This window comes from Prinia subflava, chromosome 1 (genome assembly GCF_021018805.1).
Source record: "Prinia subflava isolate CZ2003 ecotype Zambia chromosome 1, Cam_Psub_1.2, whole genome shotgun sequence".
In the NCBI taxonomy this organism is placed as follows: Eukaryota; Metazoa; Chordata; class Aves; order Passeriformes; family Cisticolidae; genus Prinia; species Prinia subflava.
This window is the reverse complement of record NC_086247.1, coordinates 98,130,300-98,149,306: the sequence shown is the minus strand read 5'-3', so window position 1 is coordinate 98,149,306 and position 19,007 is coordinate 98,130,300. Positions and strand designations below refer to the sequence as shown.

The following is a 19,007-nucleotide window of genomic DNA, read 5'->3' as shown; positions in this document are numbered from 1 at the left end:
TGTCCAGCTTTGCAAGGCATCCCCAGCAAAGCAAGACATGCGGCTGGACTGGGGCGGATCAGAGAGCCCCGCACCTTATGTACGGTACTCTTGACCCAACCACTGTCCAAGACGTATTTTTTATTTACAAAATTTTACCAATGCCTACTACCTATGCTAACATGTCATTTCCACTCTCAACCAATCTCTAAAATCCAACTCAGGAAAAGATGGGGGACAAGAGCAAGAACAAGGAGCACTGGGGCCACTGCCCAATTCCTCCATCTTGTCTCTTCAGCCCCATATACTAAGAATCCTAATTTCTACATTTATATTCTATAACAAACCAGCTACTACTTATTTTAAATTCTTAGGGTTTGTGATTCTTCCTGCATGTGAGTATTCACTCCCATGGACAGGAATCAGAGTCAGTGTCCTCCTGGGATCTGTGTGGGTCTAATTGACCCCCCTGTACAGATCCCAGACCCCTCTGTCCAGTCTCCAAACCCTCCTGTACAGTCTCCAAACCCTCCAGGGCGGCCAGAGGGATATCTCTATTTCAAATCTGCTTCCAAAGGTGTTAAATTACTTGCTCAACTTAAGCAATAAAAAAATTCCCTGGAAATTCTCTGTATGTGATTAGCTGTGTATGGGGATCAGAGCAAGAAAGCTTAGTTTTCATTTGACTCCATTCAAACTATATCACAATGGTATTCGCAAAGTACAAAATAAAAGAGAGAAAAATTATAAAATATAAAAAGGAAAACACTAGCACAAAATCTGGGGACCAGATCTGTTACCACAGTTCAAGAATGCAAGACCCAACAATGGAAAGAAAAAAAAAGAATGTGAAAAGTTTAGTCCATAAAAAGCAATCAGCATGTAGGAGAACTAGAAGGACCTCCGCTACCCATGTATATGAGGAAGAAACAAGTAAAATTTGATTTTGGAATGCTTTGACTCCTAATAATGATTGACTATCAATACTAAAAGAGAAAGAATATGCAACATCAATACTAAATCTACAGACATGAAATGTATCATCATGCAGCAGTAGCAGCAAGAGACCAACCATGCACTGCCATTTAATAGAGATGATGTTTGCACCTAAGAAAAATTTTCAGGGGACTGATTGCAGCTGCTATGACAACAAGAGGGAGGATGTGATATAATGACCCAAGTGACTGTTTCATGTTGTTCTAGTGAACCACTGTACTCACCAGCTGGGAAGCCAGTAGGGACTTCATTAAGTGCATCTATTCGATAATTACTGCATCCTTCCCTGCACGACAACTCTTACTTACCATGCAGTCATAGTACAAAGCTGTTGGACGTAATCATGAGGGTTCTTCTCTCAGTCCTTAAAATTTCAAGCCTGTAGCTATTAGAAATTTAAAATCAAGTTTCAGCCGGTTTGTTAGATACAAGCTCTGTTACCTGGCAAGGAGAAATAGGGAGCAAAATCACATTAACATAACCTTGATGAAGTCTTGCAAGCAATGCATGAAAAAGTTGCATTATTTGCCTGTCTTGTATGTAGGGCAGTTCCTTCTCCAACATATAGCAACTTTAACTGGAAAAGACCAGGACAGATCCTGTGCTTATATAAATCATTGCAGTTCTCCTGACTGCAGTGGAGCGATGAATATTTATTGCTGGTCGGGATTCTGCCCCTTGATTTGATTTGCACTAGTACACAAATAAGTGGATTATATGTCCCGGAGCCTTTTGCTTTCTTAGTCATCCAAAGCTACAGATCTAGGAAAAATGAGCTTGTATTTACACTGCATCAAAACAATAGACCAATTAGTAGAGCACAAGAGTTTAAAATAGAAAATTTGCAGCAAAAACACAAATCCACAAAGAGAGTTAGTTTGAAAACTCCTAGACTTTGATCCTCAGCAGGAGGAGGAGGAGGAGGAGGAGGAGGCAGACCTCTGGATTTCAACATGGGAGAAGGAACAGTCATGACAGAAAGTTCTCTCTGTCAGAGCCCGCCTGCTCAGGAACAGGCCTGGCTGCCTTCCTGCCTAAAACTGAGCTCAAAAGGCACAGAAGACTTCATGCCTTTTTATTTATTTTGAAATTTAGGGATTCTAGAAAATCTGAATTTTTAAATTTATACCTTTGTATCAATTCAGAAAGCACTGGGAACAGGAATAGTTGGCCAAAGTCCAGAGAGGAAAAAAAGCACAGGCAAAGTTATTTTTCATATGGTAAGATCGGGCTCCTCCTTGTAGGTAGTAACCATCATTTGTTGTCTGTAAAAGGCCTGACTGCATTTTTTTCCTTCACAGAAGATAGATAGGGGGACAAATTCTTGGTCTAGGATGCAGCACAAAGAGAATAGGTATCTTGTCTCCAGCCAAGTGTCTCTGCCTTCTGGCCTATTTGTACCTTGTGTTTGAATCAAAAATCAACACAATAGTAACCGGAGGAAAAGCTTTTACATGCAAAAAGTGTAAGTGTAAGTTTTAAAAATTTATTTTATACATTAGATAGGACAAACAGTGTTGCCAGATGCTTCTGGATATAAAAACCAGAAAATTGGAGTTTTACTGAAGCTAAGGTCTCAGTCACAGAAATGTAATTAATGCTGAAGGAAAATATCTTCTTGTTAATATTTGTGTTTATAATTTTCCCAGATTTAAAGACAGTAGACCAACCTCTAAAACGTCAATTACAACAGCAAGTAACACTTAATTGGCATTCTGAGTTAATAGTCTCTCATTTACACAGCAGTGATAAGACAATCCACAGAAGGGAAAAAAAAGGCCTTAACTCCCTCTCTGTTATGTTTTAGTGGAGGAAAACAGCCAAAGTCAAACAAGAGCTCAAATACAGTATCTTGTATATATAAAACTTCATGTACTCTGAAATTAAGTGACATAAACCATGGCAAATAAAAATCTTGAAGTCTTCATCTGAGACAGATTGAGCTTTCCAGAGCAAATTAAATTGCATGATTCCAGTTCTTGAATAGTCCCACTAAAAGGTTCACACTGTGGCTCCAATCTTTCCACCAACTAGCAGTGCAAGAAGTCCGTAAAAGTGCAATATTCAAAATCCTCACTGGGCCAGTCCACCTAAATCCTCCTCAGAGTCTCTGTCAAAGCAGTTGTATCTAGCGGAAAAGGATTTGTAACTACATTGTTTCTTCATCCAGAAAGAAGCTACATAGGATTGTCACACATTTGCCTTTTGATATGGCACATCCCTGTCTTCCGCAGGGATATGTAAAGTCCTTGGGAAGTGTGCAGTTCCCACAGCTCACGTGTCCCAACACCAATGTGATAAGCAGCTAAGGTGAAAATTAGAACAGTTGAGAAGCTGCTCTAGTTTGCTCTGCTCTGTAAGCAGATGCTGGCCAGCCCCAGGGACACAAGCCTTCAGCAAGCAGCTCTTCTTGCACCAGGCTTCTTCTTTGCCCTCATACATTCATGTTTGATGTTAGGCCCAGGTCTTTCATGAATTTTCATTAAATTTTTTATTAAGTCTCATAGTAATCAGTTTTCAAAACACTGTAAAGATCATGATTTCTTAGAAGTTAGTATAAATGTGAATCAATGCAAAATATATTCTCTTCAGAGTGTCATTTAGGTTGGAGAAGACGCTTAAGACCATTGAGACAAATTGCAAACTGTACACTGCCAAGCTCACCAAAAGAAGCAATGGAATGACCAAACATCCTTTGCCAGTGCTCTCAACCATGCCATTGAAGGTGATGATAGTGAAGATATAAGTTACAACTATTACCATGCTTCCCTTCTAATACTACAGTTAATTCATCAACAACCTACCCAAACTCCTAGTGTGTTGTTCCCACTCTGTCTGGAACGGAGTTGGACAACAATTTGTAAATGTTACATGACAACTACTACGATTCATTTTACACCCCAAGGGAAGTTACTTTCTCTCAAACGAATATTTGTCTGTTCCTCAAGTGTATCAGCCTTCTCTCTCTACAGTAGCAGATGTAGCAGCTCAATATTTGCCAAGAACTTCTTAAAAATCATCAGGACACAAAAACCAAAATTGTCATCTGATGGAAAAAAAAAGACATTTAAGCCCATCTCTGTCACATTATTGTTGCTGTGGGGTTTCTTGAATAGATTTATTTTCTTCAGTATAATGATTAACAAATACATGAATCATTTAGGTCTATCTCCCACACAGTGCTGGTAATACTACACAGCATGTTTACAAAGTTTTTACAATTATGTGATTCAATACAATGCACACTTGCCCAGATATAAAAATAAAGGTTATATAATACACAGATCATAGAATCAATACACTGTGTGCATCAAATACAGACGCACACCAAAGAAAGTAGCACAGGAGCTGCAATGCAACTGTCCTAAGAAGCAGAAAAAAAATGAGTTTTGCTTTAAGACAATTTAAAGGGGATCGCTCTAACATGAGTTCTCTCTCACTGTTTTAATCAATCCCTTTCCACCAATAAGGACAAATGAAATATGAGTAGATGTAAGAGGAAAAAAATCAGTTTTCTAACAAGCAAAACTACAACAGACAAAAAATAACAGTAAATAATCACTAGTTACAAAACTGATAAATCTCATTAACTCCCTGAGAGCAAAGAGAAATCCAAAATGGCAAAGTACACCTTTCAAGATGGCATCCATCACAGGCAACTACATGTAGGGAGACAAAGCAAAAATGGCATCTGACCAAGATGGCAGCATTCACTGGCAACCATGAGATTCAGGAGACAAAGGGGAAAGCATGTCAGTAAACCCCCCAGGGAAGATAGGAGCTTACAAAGCACTTCTAGTGGCATATGGGAACAGCCAGCACGTGTGGGTCAGCTCCACTGCCTGCCTTCCTTCTGCCTCCCAGTACGCTCCACCAGTGTTGGTGCTGCTGTCCTCTGAACCACTGGTATTTTGAGTGTAGAGAGAAACAGTCTCCCAGAATCCACACAGGTCCCTGGTGAGGGACCAGCTCAAGCTTTGCACTGTTAATAAAGGTTTGCAAAGTTCACTCTGAAACAGTTTTTGATTGCAGAAATACAGTTTTTCTGGGTGGCTAGCCAAGAACTCCTTCCCCCTCCCCAGCGAAACAACCTCTGCCTTCAGCAAAATGCCACCACATAAAAGAGAACACAAAAGGGAAGCCTCTGCCCAAACTACCTCAGCTTCAAGGTGAAAGCTAAGAAGGGAGAAAGAGATGAGAAAGCAAGACAAAAGGTGAAAAAGAGGACTCTGCTCCAACCTTTTTAAGTGTACCACACCTGCCTGCCAGTTCCAGACGTGCCACCTTAACGAGACTGTAACCTTAAAGAGACAGTAACAATTTTTGGGTGCAGAGAGATCCGAAATACATTTTTGATTACTCAAGACAACCTTCAGGTCTCAGCCCTGAGTCATTTGATCCTAAAACTGGTGCATTGTATTGTGAGCATGAGTAGCAATAAAGACAGCAGAGCAACAAACCCAGCAATCCTGTTGGTTTGTTCCTGACTTTAAAAAACAGAAAACAAAACAAACCACTCAAAGAAAAAAAAAGGTTCATTCACCAGACTGACACAAAATTATTACTAATTAATTACTAATTAATTAATTACATTACTAATAATGATGCTGAGAGTGGAAGAGATTAAGATAGGGGTGCAAAAGTGAGCATATTGTAACAACCTGTGGAGGGCCTTCCCATTACAGAAAGAAATTTCAAATGCAGCATTGGCCTGGCAGTTTCACCTTTAAAGTGCTATATGAATATTAACAGATAGTTAAGATATCTTAACTATGTAAAGATATTTTAATGAAACATATATCTCCATTTTTTTTTTCAACAAGCCTAATGTTTGCATGTTAATGATTGCAAAACAAGTCCTCCATGCAACAGAGGACTAAACAGATATTTCCTTCCACAGCAATAAAAGCTCATATCCATCATTATTAGATAAAATTCTGGCCCAATTATGTTAGTATCACCCAGGAAAAACTTTTCTGATTTCACAATGGCAAGGAACTGGAATCTCTGTCTTCTTAAAGGTATTCAACAGGAATTTCTATTGATTATTACGATTAAGTTATCTAAATACTTTAACTTGGATTTAATCGAAAAATTCAAATGGGATGCAAGCTTGCTTTGCTTCTAAAATTGATATGGACATGTATAGGGGTACATATATATATACACATACCCTAGAAAGATAAGCATTTGTAGCAAAGCAGTCTGCTCAGAGATTCCTCAAATTTTGTGTACCAAGTCTATTGGAAAAAGATTTTCACTTTGAGAGGCCTCACTTTTCCACAAGACAGCAAACATAAACATGAAACAACATTCTCCAAATAACTACAGCAATCCATCCTAAAATTCCTAATATTTCCTCAGTATTTCTCATTGCCTCCACAATTTTACTTCTTGTGTTTGCAAACAGACACATATATATCTTTGTGCAAACTGAGAAATGACTAAAGATTACAGAATTTGAAAACACTGGCTAAGTAAACAATAAAATATTGCAAAGAAAGCCGAGACTCCCAAGGATGACTATCTGGGTCATAGGAAGGAAATACAGCTAGCAAGCTGGAAACCTGCAATCCTGGAGCCGAGGCTTTCCTGAGGTAAGGTTCTAAAACAAAAGTAGTGCAGACACCTTGGTGAATTTGTGCCAAAATCCAGTAAAATGACATAGAGCTGCTGCATATCAAAGGCAAGTTTCTTGGGCAAAAGAAAATACAGAAAACAGAACGCAAAACCAATGCAGGCAAAAATTGCAGGACATCTGTACATTTTAGAGGCACATATTGACAAACAGCAGTTAACAACAATTGTCTTTTAGCTGTACTTACTGGAACTTACTAAGAAAGATAGGAAAGAAAGAAAAGAAAGAAAATAAAGAAGACAAATTAAATCAGGCTCACCAATTGTAAAGTTATAGCCATCAATATTGAATGTAGCACTCCGGCGTTTTTTAAATCCTTCCTTTCTGCTGCTTGGGTCTGTCATGATCCTGCCAGCTTGTGCTTTCAGCAGCTGCCTTTCTCTCCGTCCTGGAAGCAGAGCACTTGGGCTCACTCTTAGCTGCCCTCGAGTATCAGCCTGTAACAGCATACACACCAAGCCTCACATCTTCTTACAGGGAGCCAGATCTGAGAGGTGTGCACCCAAGAATTTTCTCCTCCCCCAAACACTCTCATTGGCAAGTTATCTACATGCCTGCTCAGAGTTCCACTGGCTAGAGGCTCCCCTATCATAGGTGGCAGTCAATTAGTGCGAGACAAGTCAATAAGCCCGCTGTAGCTGACAAATCTCTGGGTAGGAGGTAGCACACAAAAAACCAATAAAGGGTTAGATTTTGTTATCTACCCACTGACAGTCCCTGTATTCCCTTCTGTGCTGCAACCAGTTTCTGTGGCTCCTTTTACTCATAGGGATTTCTAACTTGCAGCAAATTGTGCTCAGATTTCAGCTCTACAGACAGAAGCAGTGTGTTTTAATAATTCAAGATACAATTAATCAACCCAAATACATGATACCATCAATCATCTGCTGCTTATGTAAACAGCAAGTCTCTAGAAACCCAACTGAGAGCACAGAACTAGAAATTATCAGTAAAGAGGAACATGGGAAAACAACATGTAATTTAGCAATAATGTTGATAAGCTTAGCAAAATGTTCATGCATGCACATACAAAAAAAAGTCTTCCAAACTCTTCCTTCCACTTGTTGTTTATCATGGTTTATAAACTCATTTCTGTAATTTTTTAACCTAGTTATATTTAGAAACGTTGACTCAGAGCACGTACAAGCAATCCACTGAAAAAGGCAGGGAAATCCTAAGAACAGACAAAAATTAGAGTCAACACTAGCAAAGTTTTCACAAGAAGGCAGCTGCAAGCCAAAGTTCTATGAGTTGACATCTAACAAAACACTGTCAATATTTAATGATTCCAGTACACATAAATCTGTGCAATTCTTTCTTTTTCTTGTAACATATGTTAAAACTATAAATGTGCTATTGAAATGTTCCAATTTTTATGTTCCCAAGAAAAAATGTAAGTGCCACATAAATGTATCAAGTTTTGCATTGGTCTGGATCACAACTACTTGGAAACACTAAGGTTCAAGAAGACTACCATCAAAATAATAGCCAGGACACAGTTTAGTAAAAGCTTGTTCAAAGCACACCTGTCTTGTGATATAAGCAAATGTGGTCATGTTTCATGTATAAACCAAGCCCTACCTTGTTTTCTCAACAAAAGCTTAAGTCAGATAGGAATGCTGCACATTTTAAATTCCCTCTCTTCAAAGGATGGAAGAGAATCGCTACTGATTCAGCAGTTAATTTAAATTCCATTTAGTTCTACCATAGTGGAGACCCTCAGCCGAATAAAGCTTTTTCTTTGTTAACTATTTTCTATTATTTATTTAGATATTCAACAATATAAGAAAAGTTCATTAAGAAAACAGCTTCTAGCAGTGAGGGTTTGTTGGGCTTTTTTAATAAGCCGTTGTTCTGAAACAAAAAAACTATTTACATATAATATTTGCAACACTTGCACCTTTGACATGAAAATTGTAGGCAATAGTTCTGGAATTAAAAGGATTTGCTCCTCTTTATAGATAATTTATGGTCACTACAATGAACACTGCTCATGCAGTTTACTGAAATCCATCACACAGCTGCCTCTGCAAAAGAAGGTAGGAAAATAATCCAAGTATAAAATATTTTTAAGGAATTATTTTTTCTGTCACTAGTCATATAGATCATATAAGCACCAATGCTTTCCCTAAGATAATAAAAGCACAGAGAATGATTCATGCTATATTTAGAAAGCAGAAAGTTAAATGTTACCTAAATGAAAGGTAAAGAAACCAAACAGTTTCAATATTCTGGAACTATTGAGTTTGGTGGTTTGCTTTTTTAAAAAATTTAATTAATTGCTGGCATCATTTTCTTCCTTAAGCCATAAAACATTTATTCATAAAGAAAAATTGTGGGAAGATATCAGTGATGATTTGATGAAATTTCAGTCAGGTTTCTAAGTTGGAGGAAAAATGTTCTTCTGAAAAAAAAGTCAGGTAGAGACAGTCCTGCTTCCTCCTTGGCTTTGGATCATGTACTCACACAGGAAACAGGAGAATTATATTTGCATTTCTCTTCTCAGGAGAGTATCCACATCACCAAGCTACTGCTGTGATGTTCATTTCTGAGTTCCTTCACTGGTATTTTGGCCACGTTGTACAGATTGCCAGAGAGAGAATGACCTGGCCATTCAGTGGCTGAGCACTCTGGAGCTACCTTACAATACTTGTTCAAGGTAGTTCAAACATTTGTAGTCGTTTAATAAGCTCATTTAGGTCAAAGCGAAAATTTGCACAAAGAATAAAGACAGTCACTCAGGAAGATAAAGTGATCAAATAAGTTTAGAAGCCAGATTATCCATACCGTTGGAGAGGGCTCTTAACTGACTGGTTGCAGAGGGATGCTCTCTTCATTCTAAACTGCAGAAGTTATCACATTGGGGAGAAAAGAGAAAGGTTTTGGCCTGCAAGTTTTCCAAGAAGAAGACAGTCTCTTCGCAGATCTAGTTAAAACTTAAGTGAGCTGATCAAAGAATTACTAGGTTTACCAAGTGTATCAGAAACTTGATATCCGATCCTATCTGATTCTTTACATTGTTCTGTTCATCTCTTGGCTAGATTTCAAGTCTACGTGTGCATTCTGCTTTCCCAAACAATTCCTACAGATTCATTCAAGGTATATGGGGTTTACCTTTCACTGCCAGGAAGTACCAATATAGATTACCAGGCACTTCTTGTGGTACAGTTCACTGCCGTGTAGGGCAATAGAAGTGTCATTTGTAAACTACCTGAACATCCTTTGGAGTAAAAAACACATTGGGAATAATAAATATTCATAATTATTGCTGTAAAAGGTCTACATGATGACTTTTGATCTGGCAGCCCATAAAACAGCAGTTACTTTGATATTTTGCCTTTACTTTCCTATGTGTGGAAGAGTTTGCATGTTTTCAGGAAGTCTATTTTAACCAATGATCATCTCAAATTAAACCAAATACCAATCTGTTAGGAAAATCCAAAACCACAAGAAGTTTATGTCCAAAAATGAGACAGAGGAGTCCTTTAACTTTATTCAGATAAAGGGAGAGAGTTCATTGGGGCACACGCATACGAGGTTTTCTCTCTCTCATTTGGGGTTTCAGAGGGTGCAGCCTCCCTTTTATCCCAACCCTCGGCCTCATGTTGCCTTCTTCTTTTCCTCATTGGCTGAGGTACTAGGAAGGTACAGCTTTCTTGAACTATCTACTCCATATCCCCCCTTGAACTTATTATTTTATCCCAAAGTTCAGAAGTTCAGGCTTGTGCAGACCCTTGTCTCTTTCAGGAATGAAACTGTCTGGGCCTGATAACAAACCTGCTGCCCAAAGTCAGTAGATATGTAGCAATATACAGCTGGTCTGCAGCTGGACAAAATGAGTCTGAAAAGAAGAGATCCAATTTGGCTGACTTGGCTTGTTCTAGAAGTCCCTAGGGGAATAAAGATGTCAGTCGATCTCATCTAAGCCCTGGATGTGGACACATCACTGACCAGAGATCTGGGCGGTGCAGAGATTCCCTACCAATCGGCTTTCAAAGCCTGGGAAATTCAAACTCACTATAAAAGGAAGCTTGGAACAATAAATCATGCTGTTTGCTGAGGACTCTCAAGGTTTACTGTGTTGTGCATCTATCTCCAACCCATGACCATCACGTAACGTGTGGTGACCCCACATGAGGAAAACAGCCATCTCTGCGTGATAACAGGGGAGATGAAAAAGCAGTGTGGGAGCTGGAAAGGCCAAAAAATACAAAAAACAGCATCAGAGATATTTTGCAGTGGAAAACCACTCAAATTCAGAATTCTTCTGTACCTACCCCTGAAAATAGAAGAAAATAACTGGCAGAGCCATGAGAGGATCGATCTTTGTACAGGAACATCCAACTTTGATGGTATGGTGCTCTCTTTTTGAAGAACGGGAGGTGGTTCATAATCCAGAGACATTGCTATCATTAGTAAAGTGGGCTGAGGACCGCAGATTAGATAGAGCTAGAGATGCTGACCTGGATTTTAATACTTGCGTGTGAATTGGGCAATTCATAATTAAAGCAGCCTCTAGATGCGACCAAAAAGCAATTAAAATTATTAAGCCCTGGAAACTTATTCTAGACTTGATGAGACTGTTAAAAACTGGGGAGCATGGTGAAAACTGGAAGCAGCTGGGGATAGCAAGGGGAGTTGGGAACCCTTCCGAGCCCGCAGAGGAGGTGGCCACACAAAACGGCTGCCCCACATGGCCATGCTGCCCTAAGTGCACCCTCCATGCCAAATCCTTTCACTGGAGAGTCGTTTTTCACACCCTCACACGTGGCTGAGGCCCTGTGGGTGGACAATGAGCCAGATTATGCAATTGACCCATGTGGCTGGGCCCCCATGCACTGGGACAGGGGGAGGTGGCTGGACCCCGGCCCCAAGTGGAGCCACAGCAAGAGGTGGAGGTTCCTGTGCTCACATGTTGCGCAGAGCCAGAATACCTCGGGTCTGCCCCCCAAGGTGTCATGCAGTGCCAACAAGCCCCATCCTGGTGCTGCAAAGAAGCCCCTTTCCTGCCCCTCGGAAGTACAGTACAGTGCCAGAAAGCCCAGTGTCCACAGCACAAGGCTGCCACACCAGATTGGGTCATCCCCTGGCTGCGCGGATCTGCTGTCCCAGGTCAGGCCACACTGCCATTATGGCGGAGCAACTTGTGACCTTGAGTCAGCCCCATGCAGTTTCTGAGACCACTCCCTAACCCTGGAGCCTCCCACATCTCTCATCAGCATGGAAACATGCAGACCGTCCCTGCCCAGAGCCAATTGACTCAGCCCGCAGACCACGCCCACAGTCCCTTTTCTGCTGGCCATGCCCTGCACTGCAACACGAGGGTGGGGCTGAGATGATGTTGCCACAGATGCCCAGATGTTGTTACTACGTCATACTCGGAAATACACCAAAACCAGGAAGTGCCAATGCCACAGTGCCACACCATACTCCCACTCCCCATCCCAGTCCCATTCCTGCTCCTGCCATGGCACCATCGCATCCACAGCCAGCATTTGCACAACCTGAGGGAACCACATCATTGATGAATGCACGAGACCCCCACAAAGGAAATCCAAGTCTCCAGCCTGCCACCAGCTTCGGAGAACAAGCCACTGCACTAACTCCAGCCCCACTGATGTTCCGGGCAGAAGCCATCTACACATGCAAACCGGTGATCTTTTGGATGGAGGTAAAACAGCAAGCCATTAGAAGTGACTATATAGAGTAGGCAGAACTAATTTCTGTACCCATGTGTTCACCATCATCAGAAGGCTAGCAGCAGGGTTGGAAGAGAGAGCAGGGTACCCAGTTGCCTAGGTCGTTGTACGGGTATAAAGTCTCTAAAGGTCTTACAACATCTTAGTATCTAAATAGAGTAATTTATTTATACAAAAGCACATATCTGAAGGTATAAGAGTTCTGAGAGTGGCCTTATTCTACAATCAATTATAAACCTAGGCAAACAAAGTCTAAACAAGACAATAACCAAAGCATAGAAATCTTAACACACAGAGTTCTAATGAAACAGCAAACAAAGCACAGAATTCCTAACAAGCAAAACTAGTAAGACCATAAGCAAAGCATATCATTTACAGCCTCAGGGTAAAGCAACCTCTTATTACTGTCAGCATTTTCAGCCGCTGGGATCACACTAGCAGAGAGGAATTGATCACAATTTTCAGATAGGGATCTCAGCCGCAGGGATCATGGCAACAAAAGGGGCCCCGAAATTCCGAACCCACTCAGAGCCCTCGACCGCAGGGACGCGGGTACAATGGGAAATCCCGAACCGCACAGAGCTCCCATCCGCGGGGATCGCGAGGGCAGATGGAGGGCCCGAGCCGCGCAGGGTTCCCGTCTGGGGGATCGCGAGAACAGTGGGGGCCCCGGGTTTCCTCCCCACGCAGAGTCCCCGCCTGTCCTGACCAGCGCTCCGGTGCCAAGTGCTGCAGGGGAAAAGGGGGAACCCCGGGGCCCAGGTCCCTTGGAACGGGGACCACGATGTATAATACCTTAAAATCCCGTCTCGGCTCCCTGTCAAGGATCGTTCCTCAGGTTGCAGAAAATGGAGGTTGGATCGATGGATCGAATTGATCAATCAATCGATACCTCCAATCCCTCCAATCCCTCCAATCCCCTGACTGACTGACACAGGGGCTTTTTATCCCAAATTGCAAAATGCATATTCATATTTTTTATCTACACGCTAACCAATGTAGGTACAATTCTAAAGTTCATAAAACTACGAAAATCAGCGTCAAAACCTACGCACATAGCATATCTATTAACGTAAAACTCTATCTTATTAGCATAAGGTTCTACCTTGTTGTACATAAAATTCATACTAAAAATTATAAACAGTACCCTACTCTATTTTTGTTATGGCTGTACTCTATCACTAGGCCTAAAGCTGTGTCCTTCTACACTGAACTAGGACTTAGGGCATGTACAGCTTAAAGCTAAGGGTTAGATTTCTACTTTATGTATCTAAAGCTTTTATATATTCTAATTTTTCTAAAGGTTTTAGTTCAATCTCTGTACTTCTCACTCTCTGTGGAGGATCCATGGAAACATGGACTCCGACACCTAGTTATACAAGGTAATGGCAATATGCCTGACAAGTATGTACCCTTTCAATGGCAAACCCTTTCAGAGCTATGCCAACTGCCTGTAAACATGGGCTAGGATTACCCGCTGTTGCAAATATGCCTCAGTTTATAACTGCTAGTGAACTAACCCCCTATGATATGAAACAAATTGCAAATTTACTCTGCACTACAGTGCAATATATGATGTTTGAATCAATGTGGAAATCCTATGCAGAGAACCAGGGACTGCAAAATTCAGGGTTCAGCAACAGGATCCATGCTTTGCGGCAGGGATTTCCCAGCTTATGGGACTGTTCTTCATGGAAGACCCACGAACACAAGCCCAGCTGAACCCCCCAATTCTATCCCAGGCAAAGGACTTAGTAATCCGAGCTGTAACAAAAAGTATTAATATGTCTGTGCCTACCAAACATTTTATACTTATTCAAGTTTCAACAAAACCCCAATTAATTATATATGCAATTAGTAGAACATTTGCAAGATGCTATGGAAAAACAGATAGCAAACAGTGAAGGAAAGAGCCAGTTAATACTACAGTCAGCATGACATAATGCAAATGAGGATTGTAGAAAAATTATACATGTATTACCTAAAGAAAATCCATCCCTAGAGGATATTATAAATGCATGTGCTAAGGTTGGAACTGGATCTCACAACACAAATATGTTAGCTAAAACTGTTACAGCTGCTGTTAAACAAATACCCCATTGCTACAAATGCAGACAACAAGGCCACATAAAGGCAAACTGCCCATACCAGCGTATACCACAGGGGTCACTTCAAGAGCCGAGGGGTATGCATACAAACTGCAACCAATGTGGGAGATTCAGACATGCAACCGAAGTATGCAGGTCTAAATCTCATGTTAAAACCAGAATTGGGTTTTAAACCCGCTAAAACCAGAATTGCACAATGTTACATCCCCCTGGGGAAATGGTTTCTTCTCCCTCAGGGACCCCTGGAACTCCTGTCATGTAGTTTGACCCTTCCTTCCCCTTCTGACCCCATTGGCTGTGTGCCAGCTAGCCCCTCCCTCAGAGACCCTGAGAAAAAGGGACCCCTGTCCCCCGGGAGCGCTCTCTCTCCTGGGACATCAACCTGGAATAAAGGACTTGCAGCTAAAAGGGTAAGAGAGCCTCTTTTGAATCCTTATCCTGTCTTTCTTGATATAATCCTACTAGGCCTGAGAAGGGCTGAGCTAGCTGAGACCCTTTGAGGGATATAGGTTTTATATCAATTGATGCCCAAGTGGGTATATAGAAACCCATGCGGAGCTGGAGACCTTTCATGGTCTTAAAAGCTCTTTGGGAAGTTCAATTACCCTAGGCACTTTGGCCACATGTTGTAGCTATAGGTGAGTAGGGATAAGCTCGTAGCTTGTGGTTGCCCAGCCACAAGTGAGCTAAAGACAGGACCTTCAGTTGCTTCTGACTCAGCATATGATACCACGGACCAGGTAAAGTCCTCCGTTTGATCGGTACCCGCAAACTGGGAGGGCGTAATTTTACCTTTGCTAGTAGCAGCGGGTGGATTTTAGGACCCTGCGGCGGCAATTTTTTTTCTTTTTCTTTTTCTTTCGTTTCTGATTGCCGCAGCCCGCGGACCCGTGGGGCGGCTCCGCACAAGGAGCCCTGCTTTTCGGGGAAACCCCGGCCCGGGCACGTATCCCATCGGCCAAGCAAGGCTGCGGGGACCCCCCCGGTGCCACCGGGGCTGGAGAAACGGCGCGAATAAGCGACCGCAGCCCCCGAGTTTTCCCCGCCTGTTCTCTCTGGTTATAGGAGACACAGGAGTTACATACAGCTGACTGTAGCAGCTGGAGGCTGGATTTTGAGCTAATAGCTTTCAATAATATCGAATCATGGGCATACAGCTATCAGCTCCTCAAAAGAGTATATTAAAACAACTCCAGGACCTTTTAATTAACGTTAAAATTTCCAAAAGGCTGCAAAAACGTTTTGTTCGTTGGTTAGAACATGAATTTACTGAAGCTGAATTGTTGCAGATAGATACTGTTTCCTTTTGGGACTACGTGGGTACTGTGATCACAGATAAAGTCCAAAATAATGATCACGCCGCTTCTGTATTTATCCCAATATTTTTGCAAGCTCGTAAACATCTTTTAGAGTTAAACAAACCCAGCCAGGAGCAAAAACTTACCCCATGTAATCCTCCCTCTGATCCACCTTTATACCCGGGTTTACCTTTGTCCCGGGATCCTTTTAACAAAGCCAGTTTCTCTCCCCATGATCTCGGCGGGGGGGCAGGGGCGGCCCGGGACTTCTGCCAGGCGGCAGAGCCCCTGGGAGACCCCCTCCACGTGGCTGATAATAATGGCGGCTGCCATGTGCCCCGACCCTCCCCCCACGACCCCTTCCCCCCCCAACCCCCTCCCCCTGCCCCCGCCCCCACCCCATACCCCTGTGCCAACCCCTGCTGGCCTCCGACAGCCCCACCCCACCCCTCCTCCCCCTGCCTCCCTCCCGGCTGCTGCGGCGGCTCAGGGGGGGCCGGCCCCTCCTCTCCCTGCCTCCCCGGCAGCAGGGAGAGGGCCGCCCCCCCCACCCTGCACGGCCACGGCGGGGGGTATGATTGACACACGGCGGGGGGAGGGGGACAGCCTGGGCTGCCCAGCCAGCACGGACAGAGCACGCCTTTCCTTCCCAACACACAAGGGACTGCTAACGCTGTAACCCCGGTATCCCCAGACACGGGGGGACCGGCAGCAGCTTCCAGACCCTTGGCAAATGCAGATGGACACATTTTCTCTGTAGCTCCAGTGACATATGTAGGCAGGAGGCAGGGTTCTAGGCAATACCAGCCACTCTCCTACCAAGACAAGAAAGAACTATGTAAAGTACAACGTGAGTTTGGCAGGGACACCCCCATCTTTAAAGGGATGTTTAGAGCCACATTTGATTCTAATGAAATGGTCCCTAATGATATTAAGGACTTATTCAGATGTCTGTTATCTCCCTCAGAGTATGATCTGTGGGACAATATGTGGAAAAGAGCTTTAAGAACACTTTTACAGGAGATTCAGCAAAACCCTAATATGGCTAAGGACACTGAAAATAATGATATTACATTTGAACATCTTTGTGGTGAAGGTGCATGGGCTTGCCCCGAAAAACAAACCCGAGTATTATCCAAACAAATTTTACTTAGGATTAGCAATGTTGCAGAGAAAATGTTTTATCAGCTACCATCAAGGGAAGGGAAAGGAAGTTATGTCAATGTTAAACAATTTCCTACGGAGAATTTCTTACAGTTTGTTGATCGTCTGAGGACACAGGTGGAACACCAAATACCAGATCCCGTGGTGCAGGCAGAGCTGATCAAAGAGATGGCTCAAAGAAATGCTAATGAGACCTGTCGTAGAATTATCCTCACTCTCCCCTTGGACCCACCACCTACTCTGTCCCAGATGATAGAAGCTTGTTCCAGACGGGCAGAACTGTTCTGCACATCTGAAAGACATCCTGGACCAACACACCCACAGCATACAGCCCCTGCTGGACCACACCCCAGCAGGCAACAGATGCCACCAGACCAGCTGCAGCGCATCATCTGCCTCCGCTGCAAGAAACCAGGACACTTCGCCAGATCCTGCCCTCAGACCCAGAAGCAGAAGAAATTCAACAAACAAAAAAACTGAATTTACAGCGCGTGCCCGCGGTTGATACTACAACGCGCAAAGATATAAATGTAGCGGGACTCACATTGGCAAAAGCTTCTCTCTTAAAGAAAAAGGGGGGGGAGGGCAGGTCACGGGGTGTGGGGGTGCAGAAAAATGTAAATGTTAAATGCTCAACTAACAAGGTTTGGCAGCCACTTGGCCGTTTTAGACTTGTAACTACCAAAGGTTTCCATTTCAGATCTACTGAGTGGATGGTTATAACAGTTGACCTGTCTAACATCTCACAGGACCTGACGGTTTACCACATGGGATTGGACAGTGAGTATTTTGTTATTGGGGACACGGCACACACACCCTTGGAAATTGAGATAGCTCCCATGACCATAAAAGGAAAAATAATAGGCCTCATGTTGTTGGCTCGTTGCACACACCCACCCTTTTATCTGGTAGCGGGACAAATTCTTGCCCAAGCTATACCAGTTCCAGCAGAGATCACAGCAGACGGTAAATCACCAGAGGTCTACTGGACAGAGGTGGTGGGGGAACCTAAACCCTCTATGATGTGCAACATTACTTGTGGATCAGAGCGCCTCCAAGTGGCGGGAGTGCTTGACACGGGAGCTCAGGTCACCGTATTGCCACAAAGCATGTGGCCTTCAAACTGGGAATTAGAGCCGGTGGCAGGCAAACTTCAGGGCATAGGAGGAATCTCAATGGCAAGGATTTCGAAAAACGTGGTGCAAATTGAGGGACCTGATGGAAAGGTGGCGAATGTCCGTCCTTTCGTAGCAGATTATAACGCCCCACTGTGGGGGAGGGACACCATGTCTCAGTGGGGAGTCCGATTGGTCATTCCTAAAACACCCCAGGATTTTTGCAAGTAGCCACTGTGGAGCGCCCTACCCAGAAGTTAAAGTGGTTGGAAAACACCCCCAGATGGGTAGCACAGTGGCCTTTGAGTAAAGAAAAGCTCAAGGCGCTGGAAAAACTCGTGGAAGAGCAATTGGCTCAGGGACATATTGTGGAGACAACAAGCCCCTGGAATTTCCCGATCTTTGTGATAAAGAAACCGGGAAAGGACAAGTGGAGGTTGCTCCATGATCTAAGAGAAATTAACAAAATAGTAGAAGACATGGGACCCCTCCAACCAGGGATGCCCACTCCAACAATGCTCCCCCGAGATTGGAAATTGGCTGTCTTAGACATCAAGGACTGTTTTTTCCAAATTCCATTGCACCCTGAAGATGCCCCTAGGTTTGCCTTCTCAGTTCCCACTGTCAATAGACAGGCCCCAATGAAGCGTTATCACTGGAGGGTCCTTCCCCAGGGTCTCAAATCGAGTCCTTTCATATGCCAACAATATGTAGCCTCATTACTGTCTCCAATACGCGCACAGAGGAAAGAAGCCATCATCCTTCACTACATGGATGATGTGCTAGTGTGTGGCCCCAATGACTCTATACTCCAACACACGCTTGACCTAGTGGTTAAAGTTTTAACCTCTGCTGGATTTCAATTACAGGAGGACAAGGTTCAAAGGATGCCACCTTGGAAATACCTGGGCTTGCAAATCAGTGCAAGGACTGTTGTTCCACAGAGCTTAGAAATTGGTTGCAATCCAAAAACTCTAGCAGATCTCCACTCCCTGTGTGGGTCTTTGAAT

General features: G+C 43.0%; 1 protein-coding gene across 10 annotated transcripts in view; it reads right to left on the bottom strand.

The window, feature by feature from the left end:
* The window catches only part of PDE1C (phosphodiesterase 1C), a 261,099-nt gene extending 254,012 nt beyond the window's left edge, over window positions 1-7,087 (bottom strand). For 9 of the 10 annotated variants that reach the window (XM_063404870.1, XM_063404829.1, XM_063404836.1 and 6 more), the window contains exon 1: window positions 6,873-7,087. In XM_063404870.1, the coding sequence (XP_063260940.1) occupies window positions 6,873-7,062 (190 nt within the window). In that variant the 5' untranslated portion in view covers window positions 7,063-7,087. The remainder of the gene's footprint in view (window positions 1-6,872) is intronic. The other variant, XM_063404893.1, reaches the window with a different exon arrangement.
* Between the last annotated feature and the right edge of the window lie 11,920 nt (window positions 7,088-19,007).